We start from the raw sequence: 19,542 nt of genomic DNA, 5'->3' as shown, positions 1-19,542 counted from the left end.
AGGCTGGAGGCCAGTTATAAGTTTGAGGGTAGCCTGGGCTACACAGCCAGTGTCATGCTGCATAGCAAGTACCCGGCTATCTGAGATCTTAAAATAGTATCTGGCACCTATAAAACAATATATGGTTGCTGCTGTTGTCATTACTTACAGGTTTTAGAATTTGGGGAATGAGTGTACACCTGGGATCATCTTTACCAAAGGCAGAGACTCAGAAATGAGTTAATACTCTCTGTAGGCTTTCTTCTTTGTGGGTGAGTGTGTCTAGAGGCCAGAAGTTGATGCTGGGTGTCCTCTCCAGTTCTCTACCCTGAACCTAGTTTCTCAGGTCAGCTACATTAGCTGACCACATGCCCCGGAGATCCTTAGGTCCACCTCATCAGCCCTGGAATTACACGTGTGCACCACCATGCTTGGCTTCTATGTGGGTCCTGAGGCTTGAACTCAGGTTGTCGTGTTTATAGGACAAGTAAGCACTAGGTGAGCCATATCCCCTGACCCTCTGGGGGAGTCTTGGAGGAGTCTTGCTTGTTTGTTGAGAGAGGTCTCCCTGTATATCCCTGGCTATCCTAGAGCCCACTTTGTAGACCAGGCTGGCCTTGACCTCACAGAGATCCGCCTGCTGCTGCCTCCCAAGTGCTGGGATTAAAGGCGTACGCCACCACAGCCTCCCCTAACTTTTGTTTTTAAGAAGTTAAAAATGTATCAGCAATTCTAAGTTAAAAATCTATCACTGTATCACATCAAGTTTACTTTGAATAAGATGAGGTAAAAAGGATAGAAATTTCATTTGTTTTTTGATTTATTTTATTTTTCATTTATGTTTTGAAATGATTTATTTTATTTTTCATTTATGTTTTGAAATTTTACTGGATAGATCCGGAGTAACCTCATGCTTTCTGTAGCTCAAGAACCTGAGATATGGAAGAGTTTCTGACAGATTATTTTTAGAAGTCTCTTGCTCTTGTCTGTTTCTATTCTAAGAATTCTCTTGGAACCTGTTCCAAAGTAGTAGAGCTGATGGAAAAAGTGTAAATGCAGTTCCTATGTCTGGCAGCTGGGTGCTTGCTGCAACACAGATATATTTACTACACAAGGGCCTGTTTCCAGAAGAAAGCAGAGTCTCTCCATGTATTGTTTGGGTGTGTTAGTTGAAGGTGTTTCCTCTTAATCTGGTTTCCATACTCTCCATTTTCAGTTTCGAGGGAGTAAACAATTTTAAGGGTTTTTGGTGATTACTCTGGGAAGTTTCTCCCTCCCTTCCTTCCTCCCTTCTTCCGTCCCTTTGTAGTGTGTATGTGGGCGGCGAGAGGGGTGTGTGTGCGTGCATGTGTGCACTTCGTGTAGGGTTAATGCTCGCCTTCCACCTTGCTGAGGCAGTCTCTTGTTTCTGTCTGTCATGCTGTGTATTCCAGGCTGACCGGCCCTGTACTTCCTGCTGGTCTTCATCTCCCGGCTCGGCATAAGTGCTCGCATGCCACCTGATCTGGCTCTTTGCTGGCTTGGAGGAATTAGACTTCTGTGGTGAGAGCTTTTACTCACTGAGCCATTTCACCCTCTATTTTTGTTTTGCTAAATTTCATAAATTTGTAGCCGTGTGTGTGTTCTTCTCCTGTAGTATTAGAGATAGCACTAGCACTAGAACTTCATACATGCTAGACAAGTGTTCTGCCACTGAGCTATGTAATTTAATTATTTGTATGTAGGCGTGTGTGTGTGTGTGTGTGTGTGTGTGTGTGTGTGTGTGTGTGTGTATGCGTGCACGCGCGCATGCACCTGTGAAAAACAAAAGAGAAAAAAAAAAGACCTGTCATTTTTCAAATAAACATAAAGGAAGCAATGTAAAGCTAAGAGTGCTTGTTTATACCAATAATTCCAGCACTTGGGAGGCTGAGACAGAAGGATTGTGTTCTGGGCCAGCCTGGACTATAGCATTGCAAGTGCCTATCTCAAAAAAATAAAAAACCCAGGCAGGAGAGATGCCTCAGTGGTTAAGAGCACTTATTGCAGCCAGGCAGTGGTGGCACATACCTTTAATCCCAGCACTCAGGAGGCAGAGCCAGACGGATCTCTCTGTAAGTTCGAGGCCAGCCTGGTCTACAGAGTAAGATCCAGGACAGGCACCAAAACTACACAGAGAAGCCCTGTCTCAAAACACAAAAACAAAACAAAACAAAACAAAACAAAACCAAAAAACACTTCCTGCTCTTGCAGAGGACTTGGACTGTTCTCAGCATCCTTGTAACAGTCCCAATCACTCTTCAGTTCCAGGAAATCTGATGACCTCTCTGACCTCCTGGGGTACCAGGCACACAAGTGGTGAACACACATACATGCAGGTAAAGCTCTCACATAAAAATAAATCTTAAAAAACAAAACAAGGGTTGGGGATTTAGCTCAATGGTAGAGTGTTTGCCTAGCAAGCGCAAGGCCCTGGGTTTGGTCCTCAGCTCTGGAAAAAAAACAAACAAAACCAGCTGATGCTGGTAACACCTACCCATAACCCTAGTACTAGGGAGGCAGAGCCAGAAAGATCAAGAATTCAGAGTCATTCTAAACTATATAGCAATTTTGGAGGCCAGGCCTGTGGTGTGTAAGACTATCTCAAAAGAAGAAAAGAAAGAAACCCCAAAACAAACTATGAGCTCTAAACGGAGTGGTGGTCTTAGATTTTACAAACCAAGTATTTTGGCTGGGTGTGGTTTCTCATGACTTTCATCCCAGCATTTAAGGTAGAAGTAGGAGGATCTCTGAGTTCAAGGCCAGCCTGGTCTAAATAGATAGCCCCAGGACAGCCAGGACTAGAGCATTTTGCTTTAAGTCTGGAACTGGGGCCATTTTTATTGAATAATTACATCTTCATTAGGAATGCTTTTTACCTACCTACCTACCTACCTACCTACCTACCTACCTACCTACCTACCTACCTATCTATTTTTTCCAGACAGGGTTTCTTTGTGTAGCTTTGGGCCTTTCCTGGAACTAACTGTAGCCCAGGCTGGCCTCGAACTCACAGAGATCTGCCTGCCTCTGCCTCCCGGGTGCTGGGATTAAAGTCATGTGCCAACACTGCCACCACCACTGGCAGCTCCTAATTTTTTTTTTAAAGATTTATTTATTTATTATGTATACAACATATATGACTGCAGGCCAGAAGAGGGCACCAGATCTCATTACAGATGGTTGTGAGCCACCATGTGGTTGCTGGGAATTGAACTCAGGACCTCTGGAAGAGCAGTCAGTGCTCTTAACCTCTGAGCCATCTCTCCCGCCCCTAATTTTTTAATTTAAAATTTAACTGTTGTGGGCTAGGTCTCACATGGACTCCAGAGGGTCGCTTTGGGGAATTGGTTCTCTCCCTCCACCCTTAGTGAGCTTAGATTGTCAGCCTTTCTCAGCAGTCACTCTCACCTCCTGAGCCAGCTTGTGCAGCGAGCTTTCTTGGCTGCCTATCTTTGGAGTGCCAGGCAGCAAATAACAACACGGAGACTTCTTATTAATTATGAAAGCTTGGCCTTTACCTTAGACTTGTCCCTAACTAGCTCTTATAACTCAAATTAACCTGCTTTTATTAATCTACATTCTGCCATGTGGCTTTTTTTTAAAATTTATTACGTATACAGTGTTCTGCCTGCAGGCCAGAAGAGGGTGCAGGATATCATTACAGATGGTTGTGAGCCACCATGTGGTTGCTAGGAATTGAACTCATGACCTCTAGAAGAACAGCCAGTATTCTTAACCGCTGAGCCATCTCTCCAGCCCCATCTGCCATGTGGCTTTTACTTTTCCTCACCATGGCACATCAGACTTGGTACATGTCTCCCTCGTGCCTTTGATTCATCCCTCTGACTTTTCTCTGTCTGGAAGTCCTGCCTATTCTCTTCTGCCTGGCTATTGGCCATTCAGCTTTTTATTAAACCAGTCAGAGGGTGCCTTATGTAGAGATACATCTTTACACTGTAAATAAATATTCTGCAACAATCTTGCTCTTTTTAGGAGGAACAGGGTCTCCTGTATCCCAGGCTGGTCTCAGACTTACTTTGTAGGAGAAGATGGCCTTAAACTTGTGGTTTTCTATCTCCACCTGAATGGAGAATTACAGGTGTGCATCAGTATGCCCAGATTAATGGAGTGCTGGGGAAATATTCAGCGTTTCATGCATGCTGGCTGAGTACTCTACCTACTGAGCTACATCCCTAGCCCCCAATTAAAAAAAAACCTTTAAAAAACATTTACTTATTGTATGTGCATGCCATGTTGGAATGCGATAGGGCAGCTTGCAGGTGCCAGTTTTCTTCCTTCCATTCTATGGGTCCTGGGATTTTACTTGGGTTGTCAGCTATGATAGCAAGTACCTTTAATTACTAAGGTATTTTGAGAACATCAAAATAATGTTTGTTGTAATAGGCTATAAAACTTAAGTCTTTTGTAAATCACAAAGTTCATGCAATTTAGTGTAAGGGTGTGTATTACGTTCTTGTAGTTTTCTCACTGGTCGACATTCTATAGGAAGAGGCTCTTTATTATATTAAACATACTTACATTGTTTTCACAAATGGATTACTTATCTTGTATGTATGAGGCCGTAGGTTAGTCCCTAGTCTTGACAAAATGAATTGCTTCATTTAATCAATATAAATGTTGTATAATTTAACATTGCTTTGTGGGTTAGAAAATTTGTCTCTTTCTTTCTTTCTTTCTTTCTTTCTTTCTTTCTTTCTTTCTTTCTTTCTTTCTTTCTTTCTCTCTCTCTCTCTCTCTCTCTCTCTCTCTCTCTCTCTCTCTCTCTCTCTCTCTCCCTCTCCCTCTCCCTCTCCCTCTCCCTCTCCCTCTCCCTCTCCCTCTCCCTCTCCCTCCCTCCCTCCCTCCCTTTTTTTTCTTTCACAGGGTTTTGTGTAGCTCTGAGAGCTCCACCTGCCTCTGCCTCCCAAGTACAGGGATTACCCTACTTCCTACTGAGATTTTTAAACTCAGATGACAGGATGTCTCTGAGATGGCTCCATGGGTAAAAACACTTGCCACACAATCTGAGGTCTGAGTTCAGTTCCTGGATCCTACTGTAGAGGAGAGAACTGATTCTCAAAAGTTGTCCTCTGACCTCCACACATTGGCTGTGACACACAAGTGGGCGTGAGCACACAAAAATCATGAGTAAAATAAAAATTTAAAAACTCAGAGGATGCTCTAAAAGTAATACAATTATGATAAAACAAACATTCTGTATAATGAAAACAAAGTAACCAAATTAGCAGTCTCAAAGTTGTTAAGCTCAAAATAGGATGTAGAGTGTGTTGGAAATAAGATAAAATGTTTAAACTAGCCTTTAAACAGTTGGAAATAAGATAAAATGTTTAAACTAGCCTTTGGGGTATGTGAGATGTTCTAGTTAATTGGTTATTTGCTGTTATAATGTAAAAAGCAGTGTCGTAATATACCCAGTTAGTACAGGACCTGTTGTGAAAGTAAATATCAGGGTGTCTGTTTCAGAAGATGTTAGGCCTTTTCTGTTGAATACATTTGAAACACATATTTATAGTGTCTGAAGTCGTGTAATGAGTTTTGGGTAGTGTCTCAGTCACTGTTCTATTGCTGTGAAAAGACCATGAACGAGGCAACTTCTATAAAAGAAAGCATTTAACTGGCACTTGCTTACAGTTTCCGGGGTAGTTTATTATCACCGTGGTGGGGAGGGAGCATGGCAACAAGCAGCAGGCATGGTGCTGGAGAAGTAGTCGAGAGCTCACATCTGATCACGAGGTGTCCACCCCCAGTGACACACCTCTAATAAGGCGGCGCATCCGAATCCTTCCCAAAGAGTTCCACTGACTGGAGACCAAGTATTTAAACATATGACTCTATGAGAACCATTCTCATTCAAACCATCACAGTTTCTTGTAATTGTGATAATCAGCTCTAAAGGATACCTAGAGGTCCCAATATAGCTGAGGATGACCTTGAATTTCTGATTATCTTTTCCTCCCCAGGCCTCCATTACATATGTATGCCACCATATCCAGTTTTACAGGGAACTGGGGATTGAACCCAGGGTTCGTGCTAGACAAGCACTCTACCAGCTGAGCTGCATCCCCAGCCCTCTGGTCTTATAAACACTTAAGATTATGAAGACAAGTCTGGAAACAGAATAGCTAAAGTACAATATGAGTTGAATGTAGATCCTGAAGAATCCAAAGGAGAGCAGTGCATACATAAAAGGAGGCCTGGAGAGTCTGTCAGTTATACCAGGCACTAAAGCAAAGTGTTGGTTTTGCAGTCAGTCAGGGCAGCATAATGGAACCCCACACCGCAGAGAAGAGGACAGAGGAACAGGGACAAGGGAGAGGGAAAACTGCTAGGAAATAATCCTGGGTACTTGCATTCTGTTTGAGATATTTTCAGTAGATAAACTTGGGTAGGAACTTACTTAGCTTTGGCCTATTTGAATTATTCCCCTTTATGCTCTGGGGTGGTTATGCCAAAGATTAAATTTTTTTTTGTTTTTCGAGACAGGGTTTCTCTGTGTAGCTTTGCGCCTTTTCCTGGAACTCACTCGGTAGCCCAGGCTGTCCTCGAACTCACAGAGATCCGCCTGGCTCTGCCTCCCGAGTGCTGGGATTAAAGGCGTGCGCCACCACCGCCCGGCCAAAGATTAAAATTATCCAGAATTTGAGATAAGGTCTCAGGTAGCCCAGACTTCCCTTGAGTTCTATGTAGCTGAGGATAACCTTGAACCTCTGATCCTTCTCCCTATACCTTAGTGCCAAGATTATATTCATGGGCTACTATATCTTTAATCTGCCTTTAGATGGTTCTAGGCATGGTTTAAGGGGTGCTGGGTTTAAGGCTGCTTCGATTAGAGCTTGTGTTAAAGGCTTGCCTGGAGCTCTGGCTTGTTTTGAATGCTGGGATATAAAAATCTAGTCCTCATGATTGCACAGCAAATGTTCTTTTTTTTTTTTTTTTTTTTTTAAATTATTTTCATTTTTTTCAAGACAAGGTTTCTCTGTAGCTTTGGAGCCTGTCCTGGAACTCTCTCTGTAGACCAGGCTGGCCTCAAACTCAGAGAGATCCACCTGCCTCTGTCTCCCGAGTGCTGGGATTAAAGGCGTGTACCACCAGCCAGCAAATGTTCTTAACTGTTAAGGCATCTCTTTATGCCCCTGGAACTCTTAATCATCTTGTCCCAGTGTCCCAGGTATTGGCATTACAAGCATGTGCCATTGTGTCTTCATTAACATAAAATTGAATTTACATTTGTTTTTTTTTTTTTTACTTTCTCTCACTGTGTATGTGTGTGTGTGTGTGTGTGTGTGTGTGTGTGTGTGTGTGTCTGCACGTGCGCACGCGCACACACACACACACACACACACACACACACACACAAATGTCAAGGTGCACAAATGGAGGTCTGATGACAGCCTGTTAGTGTTAATTCTTTCCTACTTTGTGAGTCCTGGGAAGTGAATTCTAGGTTGTCAGGTCTGGTGGCAAGTGCCTTTCGCCACTGAGCCATCTTGTCAACCCCAGCCATAACATTTTTGATTACATGAGCAAAATTAACTTAAGATTTACAAGTAGCTGATGAAGTAGCTATGTTGTAGAGTAGACATTTAGTATTTATGAAGCTCTGTGTTCAACTGTCTCCCACCCACCAAAAATTATACAAGCATAATTTAGAATGCTTCTGGACCAATTTTTCTTTCCTTTTCTTTGTTTTAAATAAAAAAAAATTATTTATTTTTATGTGTATGAGAGTTTTAACAGCATGTATGCATATATGCCAGAAGAGGGCATCAGAGTCCACTATATATGGTTGTGAGCCACCATGTGGTTGGTTGGGAATTGAACTCATGACATCTGGAAGAGCAGCCAGTGCTCTTAACCACTGAGTCATCTCTCTAGCCCCTCTTTTCTCTTCTCCTCTTTTCTCTTCTCTTCTTTCTTCTTTATCCTTCTTCTTTAAGTCGAGACAGAATCTCTCTGTAGCCATGGCTGGCCTGGAACTTGCTACTCATAGACCAGGCTGGTCTCAGTCAGATCTGTCTGCCTCAGACTCCCAAGTGCTGGAATTAAAAACATGCACTACCATACTTATCTCTTTTTGAAAAAATATTCTGAAGCATTTTTTATGTTTTATTTTGTGTGTCTTTCCCCCCCTGAATTAGATATGTGTGTGTGTGTTTTAACCATAATTTGGAAGTTTTGCTTATAATGCTTTCTTTCTTTGCAGATTTTGTATTTTGTACATACATTATTTTGTATATTCTGTATATGATGACTTCGGTGAGCAATGATCGTTGCCGAGGTGCTCGGGAAAAACCACAGATGCCAACAACACACGCAGCACAGCCCCAGAAACAAGTGGTGCAGGTGAGTCTGGTGGAGCTCTCTTGGGTGGAAGTAAAGACACTGAGGGAGAAGGACTGCTTCAATAGGCCCTTTCTAGAAACTCAGGGTTTAACATTGGGTTTACAAAGTGAATAAGTAGTAAGTGCAGGAAAGAGGTGATCATGGTGAAATTGAATGTTGTTCCAGGAGAACCGTCTGTTTCATCCTGAATTCCAGTTGTTATAACTCTGCTACAGCACTTTCCTCCCTTCCTTGTCTCGTGGTCCAGTTTATAGCACTAGGAATTGAACCCAGAGCCCTTGTGTTCTAGACCAGCACTCTGTACTGCACCCCACCCCCAGCTCCTTTGTTATTCCTGCAAGTAAGGTGAGACAGTTCAGTACAGCACTGAGCACAGTGTCTGGTCCAGAGTTATTAATACTCTGTGCTGTATGGATCCAGTTGACAAGCTTCGTAACAGAAAGTGTGCCTTTTCCCCTTCATATGATTTATTGTCCTTACATTTATTAACTGTGTGTGTGCATACTTGTCCATGCACATACATACATACATACATACCTCCTTGTGGTTTTTGAGCTCCAAGGACAGCTTGAAAGAGCCAGTTCTCTCCTACCGTGTGAGTTCAGGGATGGAACTCAGATGTCAGGGTTGGCTGTGAAGCAGTATCTTAGTGAATAATGAATTTTATTTGGTCCATTCTAATTTCAGGCCCATGGCTTGATACATTTTTATTGTTCTTTTTGTTTTTGAGATTGGGTCTTAACAGGTCAGCCAATCAGACCTTGAACTCATGATTTCTCTGCTTCAGCTTCCCAGGTGCTGGGGTTTCAGACTTGGACCACTGTGGCTGCCTTGGATGATACTCTATTTTATTTTTGGTATTGGGGTTGGAACACAGGGTTTTGTGCATGAGGCAAATATTTTACCACTATCTCCCTTACTCTTTTCAGGAGTTTTGTAGAATTTCATACTGAAATGTTCTGTTATATTTGGTACAGAGTAGAATTTTTTTACATAAGTCTTATGTTAAATTGAGTCTAAAATTAGCTTTGTATTTTGCTGTTGTTAACAGATAAATATTTGCTATGTTAGTGCTTACCCCTATGTTCTTTTACTCTGATAAGTATTCTTTACACTTGATCAAGAAAGATTGCCATGCTGAATGTGGTAGCACAATTTTAATCTCAGTACCAGAGGCAGAGGCAGGCAGAGTTTGAGGCCAGCCTGGTCTACCAGCAAGTTCAGGCTAGCCAGAACAGAACAACATAGGAGACTCTGTTGTTGGAGAACTGTTGTAGCTAGGCTATCTTTTAGTTTATTAAATGAATTGTCTTGTATTATGGAAGAAACATAGGTTAGAATAACCATAAGTGAAGTCCTGATGATGATTAATAATAATAATAATAATAATAATAATAATAATAATAATAATAATAAAGTTAGTCTTTAAAAAGAAATAAAAAGAAATTAAATCAGTGTGTTTAGCAGGCTTTCTTTTGGGCCACCAGCCAGCTCCCAAATCATGACACAGACTTATTAGTTATGAATGCTCAGCCTTATTCTTGTCCCACTAGCTCTTATAACTTAATTTAACCTGTTTCTCTTCATCTACGTTTTGCTTTGGGGCTTCTTACCTTTCTTTTATTCTGTATGTTTTACTTTTCCTCTTCTGTGTCCGGCTGGCCCTTGGTGTCTTTCTCTCTCTCTCCCTCACTCTCTTCTTTTCCCTCCTCTCCCAGCCTAGATTCCTTCTACTTATTCTCTTTGCCCAACAGCCTCGCCTATACCTCCTCTGCCTAGCTGTTGGCCATTCAGCTTTTTATTAGACCCATCAGGTGCCTTAGGCAGGCCAGGTGAAACAGCAACACATCTTCACATAACTAAACAAATGCAGCATAAACAAATGTAACACATTTACATAGTTAAGTATTATTCCAGCAAGGCCAAATGAATGTTAGTGATGCAGATGTACCCTGTATGGCTTGCAAGCATTTGCAAGTCTGGAGCAGGGAATTAGTTTTTTTCCTTCCAAAAGGGTTTTATTTTTATCATGTTTTGTTTTCAGTGGTTTAAAACAGAGTCTTGCTGTGTAGCCTAGGGTGGCCCAGAACTTTCTGTGTAACCATTGCTGGTCTCAAAACTTTAGATTTTTCTGCCCCAGCTTCCCTGGGATTTGGACTACACTAAAAGATATTCACTGATAGCTTTTCTGTGGAGCCTCTGGGGGATAGCTTAGGTCAGCTAAAGGAAAAAGCTGCTGATTGAACAGCGAGGAGGATCTATTTCCTCTTTGGTGTTTTTGTTTGTTTGCTTTGCTTTTTAAAATATTTATTTTTTGTTAACATGCATGTGCATTTTGCCTGTATGTATTTTGCATTTTACACACCGTGTGTGTGTGTGTGTGTGTGTGTGTGTGTGTGTGTGTGTGTGTGTGTGTGTGTATGTGTGTGTGCATGCACGCCTGTGAAGGCCAGAATAGGGTGTCTGTTGGATCCTCTGGAAATGGAGTTACAGATTGTTGTGAGCCACCATGTGGGTGTTGGAAATTGAACCCAGGTCCTCTGGAAGAGCAACCAGTGTTCTTAATTGGAGCCATCTCAGTTTTTTGAGACAGGATGTCATAGCTCACTCAGGCTAGTCCAGCTTGCTATATCATCCAGGCTGCTGTCTAATTGAAGATCTGCCTTCCTCCTACTCTCCAGTGCTTGCTTTATAGATTTGTACCATCATGTCTTAGCTTCCTTTTTTCTTTTTTACATTTTATTTATATGTATGGATATTTTGCCTGTGTGAATGTCTATACCACATACACAATTAACATACAGTTGTGAGCTACCACGTGTTCTTTGGAAATCAAACCTGGGTCTTTTGGAGGAACAGTCAGTGCTTTTAACCACCCAGCCATCTCTCCAGCCCTGTTTTCTGGGATTTTTTGTTTGTTTTTTAAATAAAGATTTATTTATTATATGTATATGGTGCTCTATCTGCATGTGTGCCTACATGCCAGAAGAGGGCGTCAGATCCCATTATAGATGGCTGTGAGCCACTATGAGGTTGTTGGGAATTGAATTCAGAACCTCTGGAATAGCTGCCATTGCTCTTAACCACTGAGCCATCTCTCCAGCCCTCCTGTTGTTTTTAAAATTGAATTTTGGGCCTACAAGATGGCTCAGTGGGTAAAGGACTTGCCCCACAAGGCTGATGTTTGGAACCCGTGTAAAGGTAGAGAGACAGAATTGATTGCATACAGGTTTTCTCTGACCTCCACATGTGCACTGTGTGCTTTCCCCTTCTGCCTGTGTGCGTCGTGTATGTACACACACCTTTATAACAAGAAAGAAGATAGGTATTGGAGGATGGTGAGATTGCTCAGTTAGTCAGCTCCCACTATACAAGCCTTGAGCCCAGCAACACACACGTTGTAAAGTGAGAGAACCAGCTCCCAAAAGTTCCTCTACTTCTACACCCATGCCATGGCGTGCAGAAGCCTGCACTCACACATATGTTCATCATGACAATAATAAAAATGAGGGGGAAAGAAACCTCCAAAATGGAATCTTAAGATGTTGCCCTAAGATCGCCTCAAAAATTTGTCCTCAAGCCATCTTCTTGGCATAGCCTCACATGTAGCTGAGATAATTTTCCTTTTTTTTTGTTTATGAGACAGAATCTGTTGTGTAGCTCTGGCTGTCCTGGAACTTACTCTGTAGACCAGGCTGGTCTCAAACTCAGAAATCCACCTGCCTCTGCCTCCTGAGTGCTGGAATTAAAGTCATGCACCACTATGCCTGTGATAATTAATATCTGACACTGCTTTTTAAAAAATTATGTTGCTTGATGGTAGAACATTTGACTAACATACATGAAGTGCCAGTCTCAAGTTCCAGCACAATATACACATGAGTACACACTTGGATGTCACCTAATTATGGTAAAGTACTTGCCTAGCCTGCATGAAGCCCTGGGTCAGTCTTTAGCACCATGAAAACTGGGCATAGGGGAACAAGCCCGTAACCCCAGCACTCAGGAAGTGGAGGCAGGACGATCAGAAGTTCATTCAGTGTTATCTTGGGCTGTAGTGTGTTTGAAGCCAGCCTGGGCTACATGAGACCCCAGAGAGAGAAGAGAAGATGATTGTTAAATTATATGTCAATTCCAATGTAAAAATAGCTCCTCAAAATTACCTTAAAGTGGCAATAGAGAATATTGGTTAGGATACTAATTGCCCACTAAACATCCAGTCGTAGGGGCTTTTCTGTTCAAGTTAAGTGCAGAAAGAGCTGTTTTGAATTTGTGTAAACCTGAGTTTGGGTCTTGGGGGTCTATATCTGTGTTAATTAGATACAATTTCTGGAGTGCTTGTTTTCCTTTTTAGTTAAATATTATTTAGGCATCAGTTCTCTTTAGTCGATGTCTCTTTTTGTCCTCCTCTTCTCCATACCAACTCCATTATGTTCAGCACATGCTATTCCTCTCAGCCTCCCTTCCTGCAGCCTCCTGGGTAGCTGGAATTTCAAGTCTGCCATTAGTAGGGTAGGCTTGTTCTGCAGTTTCTTGTCATTGACATATTAAAGAGTATAGGATAATTATATTTTACATTGTCTTCTAACTTAAGTTTGTGTGATACTTCTTTATGATTAGAATTAATTCTCTATTTTTGGTATAAGTAAATGTGATGTATTATTTTTCCTGTTTTCAGTGCTAGGCATCAAACTCAGAATCTTGAATATATTAGGCAAATGCTCTGCTTCTGAACTGTATGTGATGGGTTAACTATATGTGAACTGGATGAGATATTATAATATCATAGGGTCTAGGTTTGTTCTGTTTTACTATTGATTAGCTTTTCCAGTTGATTAAAGTAGTGAGTATTCCTCCAGTGTCTTAGAGAGGCCAACTGGGGTTTTAAAATACAAAATAGAATATTAATTCTTTACAGAATGATTGTAAAGTTGCTATCAGGAGGTGGTAATTTTTATTGTATATCCCACATAAATTATAAAATTATTGTTTGAAATTTGAGGTGGACATGATGGGCCATGCCTATAATCCCAGCACTAGGCAGACTAAGGCAGAGGATTATAATTTAGAAATCAGGGTTGGTGAGAAGGCTCTGCCAATAAAGGTCCTTGCTACGACTGACAACCTGAATTTGATCCTGGGTCTCAAATGATTGAAGAAGGGATCTACTCCTGCAGATTGTTCTCTGTCCACATGGGTGCTGTGGGGGGATGTGCATACACACATTCACACACACAATAAATAATTTAAAAATAAGATGGCAGGGTGTGGTGGTGTGTGCCTTTAATCTCAGCACACAGGAGGTTAATCTCAGCCACACAGGAGGCATAGGCAGGCAAATCTTGGCAAGTTAGAGATCAGCCTGGTCTACATATATACATACCAAGTTTCAGGACTTCCAGGGCTACATAGAGAGACCCTATCTCAAAAAAACAACAAAATAACAAACAAGTAGAAAATAAAATTATATCAAATATTATAGAAAACGTGGTTTCTGTTTAAGAAAATATGTATTTATGTTTCGTATTTAAATAATAATAATTAGGTAAAGTAACATGCCTACAGATTTTTTTCTGTTACTGTTGAGTAACAGTTGGGACAGTTATTTAGAGAAGACTGTTCCTAAGCGTACAACTCATATCCCTCTGCCTCTGCCCCTTAGTGCTAATATTACCACCATGAGTCCCCATGCTCATCTGTGACGGCGGTTAAAAGAAATAAAACAGGGGCTCAGTAATAAAGCTATTTGTTGCCCAGCTTGATGAGCTGAGTTGGGTTTTTAGGGCCCACATGATGAATAGAGAGAGCTGACTCTGGGATTGGGGATTAGCTCAGTGTAGAGCGCAGGCAAGTGCAAGGCCCTGGGTTCGGTCCTCAGCTCCAGGAAAAAAAAAAAAGGTGGGGGGGGGGTGACTCTGGCAGTCTGTCCTCTAACTTCTGCATATGTACATGTGTGTGAATGGGCACATACACAGACACAAAGAATAAATAGGTAAATGTCTAAAAGAAATTTTAAAGTAGTCAAAAAAAAAGCCAACTGGATCTTTTATTGTAATACTAGGATGATGTGGGAGGATCGTTGTGAGTTCCAGGCGAGTCTAGTTTACATACTGATTTTCTGGCTGCATGGGCTGTAAAGACCTTGTCTCAGCCTCTGTCCCCAGATAAAACAAAAATTCTAAACCAAAAAGATACCCTTACTTCAATAAGTTATTCAAAGATTTCTGGAAAACAGTCCAACTAAAGAAATGGGTTCACTAGGGAATCTTCAGTATGGTTTACTTACAAATTAAAGATTATATATGTATATGGTTGTCTTACTTGCATATATATACATCATCGCACCACTTGTGTGCCTGGTGCCCTTGGAGGCCAGAAGAGGGCGTTGGAATACCCTGGAACTGGAATTACAAACTGGTGGGGAGGGTGCACTAAAGTTGTTTTAAGTTGGAATTATTAGTTGACCCTGCTTTTTCCTCTTTTTTCCCTAAGCTGTACAGACCTCTTGACACTTCTTGAGCTCAGCCTGGTAACTTCCCTATTATACTCTTATGTTTGGTGCTTTGTTTTTTAAATAATTGAACTGTTTATTGAGTAAAGTATCGTATTGATTAAGGTTTATAAAGTATTTTATAAGGTAACACAAGTTAGCACTTTACTGAGACTGTTGTTGTATAGCATTGCTGTTGTAATACTGTGCTTATGAACAGCTAAGCCTGTCACCTGTGCTTTCAGAAGTCGTCTAGTCTGCACTCTGTTCAGAGTTAAAGCAGTGATTTCACAGACAAATGTAAAGAATGTTTGTAAAAGGCCGAATCTTCTCAGTAGATCAGTAGTTGATACTTATGTGAGTAAGACAAGGAGGAGTGTCTTTATAGTTAGAAATGTATGAGATGGTGCTTAGCTTGTATGAGACCTTTGGTAATTATTTTGCTGAAAATCTTAGGCCATGCTTGTTGATGCAGATGCCTTTTTAAAATTAATATTTTATGTGTTATTTTTATAGGGTCAAGAAATAAAATGTTGTTATAAATTGTGTGTAATTACAGGCAGTGGACATTTCTTAAGGAATATTCAGGCTTAAATGTTGCTGCCTTGGGCTTGGAGGCATAGCCAGCGGTTGGGTTTTTGCCTAGCCCTTGGTTCACAACACAAACTAACATTGTCTGTAGAGCCAACAGTTGTTGCTAATTTAATTTACTCAGACTCTTTCAAACACACCTTCAGAAAGATAACACCCACAGTTCCTGGCTTTGTTATTTGTATTGTTGGATCTGAAATTAAACAAAACAAAACAAAAAAAACCAAAACATTTATTTTTATCATTTTAAAATACGGGTATGTTTGTCTGTATGTCTATATGTGGGTATGTGCATATTGAGTGTGGGCAGGCAACCTTGGAGGATGGCCAGAGGTGGATGTCTAATCCTCTGCTGCAGTGACAGATGGTTGTAAGCTGTCTGATGTGGGTGCTGGGAACTGAACTCCGGTCCTCTGAAAGAACAGCAAGTGCTCTGAACTGCTGAGATGTCTCCAGCTCCTTTGCACTATGACATTTTGACATTACCCCATGAAGTGTTTTCTCTTTGAAAACTCTCAAACCAGTGCATCCCACTCCATGCTATATGTGTGTGTGTGTGCGCGCGCATACATACACATACATATATACATATATTTAAAAATGTGGTTTTTTGAGTCAGGGTTTCTTTATACAGCTCTGGCTGGCTTGACCTCACAGAGATCCATCTGCCTTTGCCTCTCAAGTGCTGGGATTAAAGGTGTGTTCTTCAATGCCATGTTAACTTTGTTGCTCCTCTCTCTTTTTCTAAGATTATTTTATTTGAACATTAGTGTTTTGCCTGCATGAATGTCATTGTTACATGTTTATGCAGTGCCTGTGGAGGCCAGAAGAGGGAGTCCAATCCCGTGGAACTGGAGTTACAGTTGTGAATGTTGGTTCTGGGAACTGAACCTGGGTCCTTTTTACAAGAAAAACAAGTGGGTTTTTTGTTTTTTTTTGTTGTTGTTTTGTTTTGTTTTGTTTTATGTTTTTCGAGACAGGGTTTCTCTATAGTTTTGCGCCTTTCCTGGATCTCACTCTGTAGACCAGGCTGGCCTCGAACTCAAAAAGATCCACCTGCCTCTGCCTCCCGAGTGCTGGGATTAAAGGCGTGCAAAACAAGTGTTCTTAATCACTGAATCATCTCTTCAGCCCCTAGATTTATTTATTTTTGAGACAGTGCCTTTTTTTTTTTTTCCTTTTGAGACAAAAGGTTTCTCTGTGTAGTCCTGGCTGTCCTTGAGCTCAAACTCAACAGAGATCCGCCTGCTTCTGCCTCCCGAGTGCTGGGATTAAAGGAATGAACCACCACTGCCAGCCTTGAGACAGTGCTTTATCCACGATAGATTGGTCTTGAATTCTGTCTGTAGCAGAGGCTGGCCTTGAGCTCCTGATTCCACTTGGTCTACTTCCTGAGTGGTGGGATTCCAAGCATGTCCTACCATGCTCATCTCTGGTTTGGGTGGTAGTGGGGATCAAATTCCCACCTCAGGTTCTTTTAGCTCTTTTAATACCTATTTGTCTCTTCTCTTTTGGCCTCCTTCAGGGCAATTTCCATATATTAAATATTCCATAAACACCTTTAGCTCTCCCCCTTAAAAATGGGTAAGTTAGCTGGGTAGAGGTGGCGCATACCCATCATTCAGGAGGCAGAGGCAGGTGGATCTCTGAGTTTGAGGCCAGCCTGGTGGTCTACAGAGCAAGTTCCAGGACAGCCAATGCTGCACTGTCTCAAAACACATACACAAAGGGTAAGTGCTGAGATTTGAACTCAAGTCTTCATGCTTGTGCAACAAGTACTTCACTGATCCATCCATCTCTCCAATCCTACCCTGTCAGTCTCAACTCCAGTCATCATCCTGTCTGTTTTCCTTTTCACTTCATTATCTCACGGGCTTTTGCATATCACCAGTGTGGGCTGTGCTTTCTTGGATTCCAGTCTTTGCACGTGTAGAGTCACTTTGCCAGTCTTTAGGTATTAAATACCAGAAGTATTTCAGGTCAGTGAGATGGCTCATTGGGTAGAGACACTTGATGTCCAGCCTGAACACCTGAATTTTATTGTCGTAAATAAATTATGACTTCCTGAATAGTGGAAGACGAGAACTGAATCCCACAAGTCCTCTGAGTTCCACATGTGTGCTGTGGGATTCTGACACCCAGACAGACAGACACATACACACAGAATAAACTAAATGAAAGAAAAACACAGCTCCCTGTACCTTGCTTCCTTATTATAGTCCAGGTTTCTGTTGCTACATTGTTAGGTGTTCAAGAGCTCACTCAGTGCCTAATGATGAAAGTGTTTTCTACTGTATACCTTAAGATCTGAGCCATTAACAAAGAGTGTAGTTGGGTCTGGCATGATAGCAGACTGGAGATTACTTACAGGATCCTGTCTATCAGTTGTTGTTTGTGATTTTGTAATTTCTAAAGATAGGAAAAACTGGTAATTGTTTACCAGATCATTGTTAGCCCTACCCTGTTTACTTGTTATTCTCAAAATGCTATGCACATTTGAAGGGTGTATTTTTGGGATACTTTTGTCTTTGAGACAGGGTTTTTCTAGGAAGCTCTGACTGTTTTGGAATTTACTACATAGATCAGGCCGGCTTCAAACTCACAGAGATCCACCTGCCTCTCTTGAGGTCAAAGGCATGTGGGTTTTTTTGTTGTTTGTTTTGTTTTAAATTTAAATCTTTTTGTTTTGTTTTTTTGAGACAGGGTTTCTCTGTGTAGCTCTAGCTGTCCTGGAAATTGCTCTGTAGACCAGGCTGGCCTTGAACTCAGACATCTGCTTGTACGGGGATTAAAGGTGTGTGCCACCACCGCCTGGCCTTGTTTTTGATCTTAAAGTTGTAGTCATCTTTCATCATTCATATGACAGTTGTTTTATTTTGTAGTTCCTTTTATCAAATTAAGGATGTTCTCTTCCATTCTGAGTTTCTTGAACTCTCTTTATAATTAAAGAAAAAGTTGGGTTTTGTCAGGTACATTCTGACTCTGAAGATGATTATAGTTTTTGTTTGTTTGAACACCTGGGCCCTTGTGTTCTGCCACGGAGCCACACTTCAGCCCTAGAATATGTTGTTTATGTCTGTTATTGTAGGACTATAATACATTGCATATTTTTCCCCTTGCCTTACCTTGGCCTCATCGTAGGCAAATGCTCTATTGCTGAGCTACACTCTCAGATTTCTGATGTCAGATGTTACTATATAAACCAACTTTTATTCCTGAGATAAGCCTGATGTGGTCCTAGAGTATGGTCATTTTTATAAGTTGCCAATTTACTGGTAGTTTGTTGATAATTTGTTTTGTTTTTTTTTTTTTTTTTTCCGAGACAGGGTTTCTCTGTGTATCCCTTGCTGTCCTGGAACTCCCTTTGTAGACCCGGCTGACCTCTAACTCACAGAGATCCACCTAGGATTACAGGATTGTGCCATCTGTGCCTGGCTTGATAATATTTTTTTTATCTACTGATAAAGTATGCTTATTTATGTCTTTGTTTTTGGTGTTACCACAGTCCTGATTTATACGGAGTTGTAAGTGTTCCTTGTTTTCAGAGTTTGTGAATTAGAATTAACTAGAGAAACTGACTATGCCTGGGCTTTTCTTTCACAATCTAGTCATTCATTCATTCAGACAGGATTTTACTCGGTAGACCAGGCTGGTATAGAAGTCACTGTGGCCCAGGTAGCCCTCAAACACATTGCAATCCTCCTGCCTCAGCCTTGTGAGTGCTGGGGATTATAGGTGTGAACCACCATACCCCACTGTTTTTGGAAGTTGTGATGAGTAGTTTAGTTACTTAGACTATTATTAGTGTCCTTTTGGTAGGTGATGCCCCTGCCCCATTCCTTTGTATGTGTGATGAAAGTGTGGGTTTGCAGGTCAGAGGACAGCCTTTGGCTGTCTGTTCCCTTCTTGGGGCAGGGTTTCTACTGTTTCTGCTTTTGCAGGCTAGCTGCCCCTCGAATTTCCAAGCTAGTTCTGTCACGTCTTTTGGTAGTCATGCTGGGGTTAGAGTCACACTGTTGCATCCTGACCATTTATATGCATCTAGGGGTGGAACTCAGTTGTCAGGCTTGGTTGGTTTGGGCTTTTTTCGTGATTTT

The 19,542-nt window shown here is 41.4% G+C and overlaps 1 protein-coding gene across 7 annotated transcripts in view; it reads left to right on the top strand.

Moving 5' to 3' along the window:
• The window catches only part of Ubap2 (ubiquitin associated protein 2), a 90,328-nt gene that overhangs the window by 12,687 nt on the left and 58,099 nt on the right, over window positions 1–19,542 (top strand). For 2 of the 7 annotated variants that reach the window (XM_016004532.3, XM_076563478.1), the window contains exons 2-3: window positions 8,225–8,364; window positions 14,857–14,893. In XM_016004532.3, coding sequence (XP_015860018.2) covers window positions 8,285–8,364; window positions 14,857–14,893 — 117 coding nt within the window. In that variant the 5' untranslated portion in view covers window positions 8,225–8,284. Of the gene's footprint in view, window positions 1–1,412; window positions 1,522–2,262; window positions 2,337–8,224; window positions 8,365–14,856; window positions 14,894–19,542 lie in introns of all 7 variants that reach the window. The other 5 variants (XM_006985945.4, XM_076563479.1, XM_042270996.2 and 2 more) reach the window with 4 other exon arrangements.

Source organism: Peromyscus maniculatus, chromosome 2 (assembly GCF_049852395.1).
Source record: "Peromyscus maniculatus bairdii isolate BWxNUB_F1_BW_parent chromosome 2, HU_Pman_BW_mat_3.1, whole genome shotgun sequence".
Classification (NCBI taxonomy): Eukaryota; Metazoa; Chordata; class Mammalia; order Rodentia; family Cricetidae; genus Peromyscus; species Peromyscus maniculatus.
The sequence above is the reverse complement of the archived record's forward strand: the minus strand, read 5'-3'. Positions and strand labels throughout refer to the sequence as shown.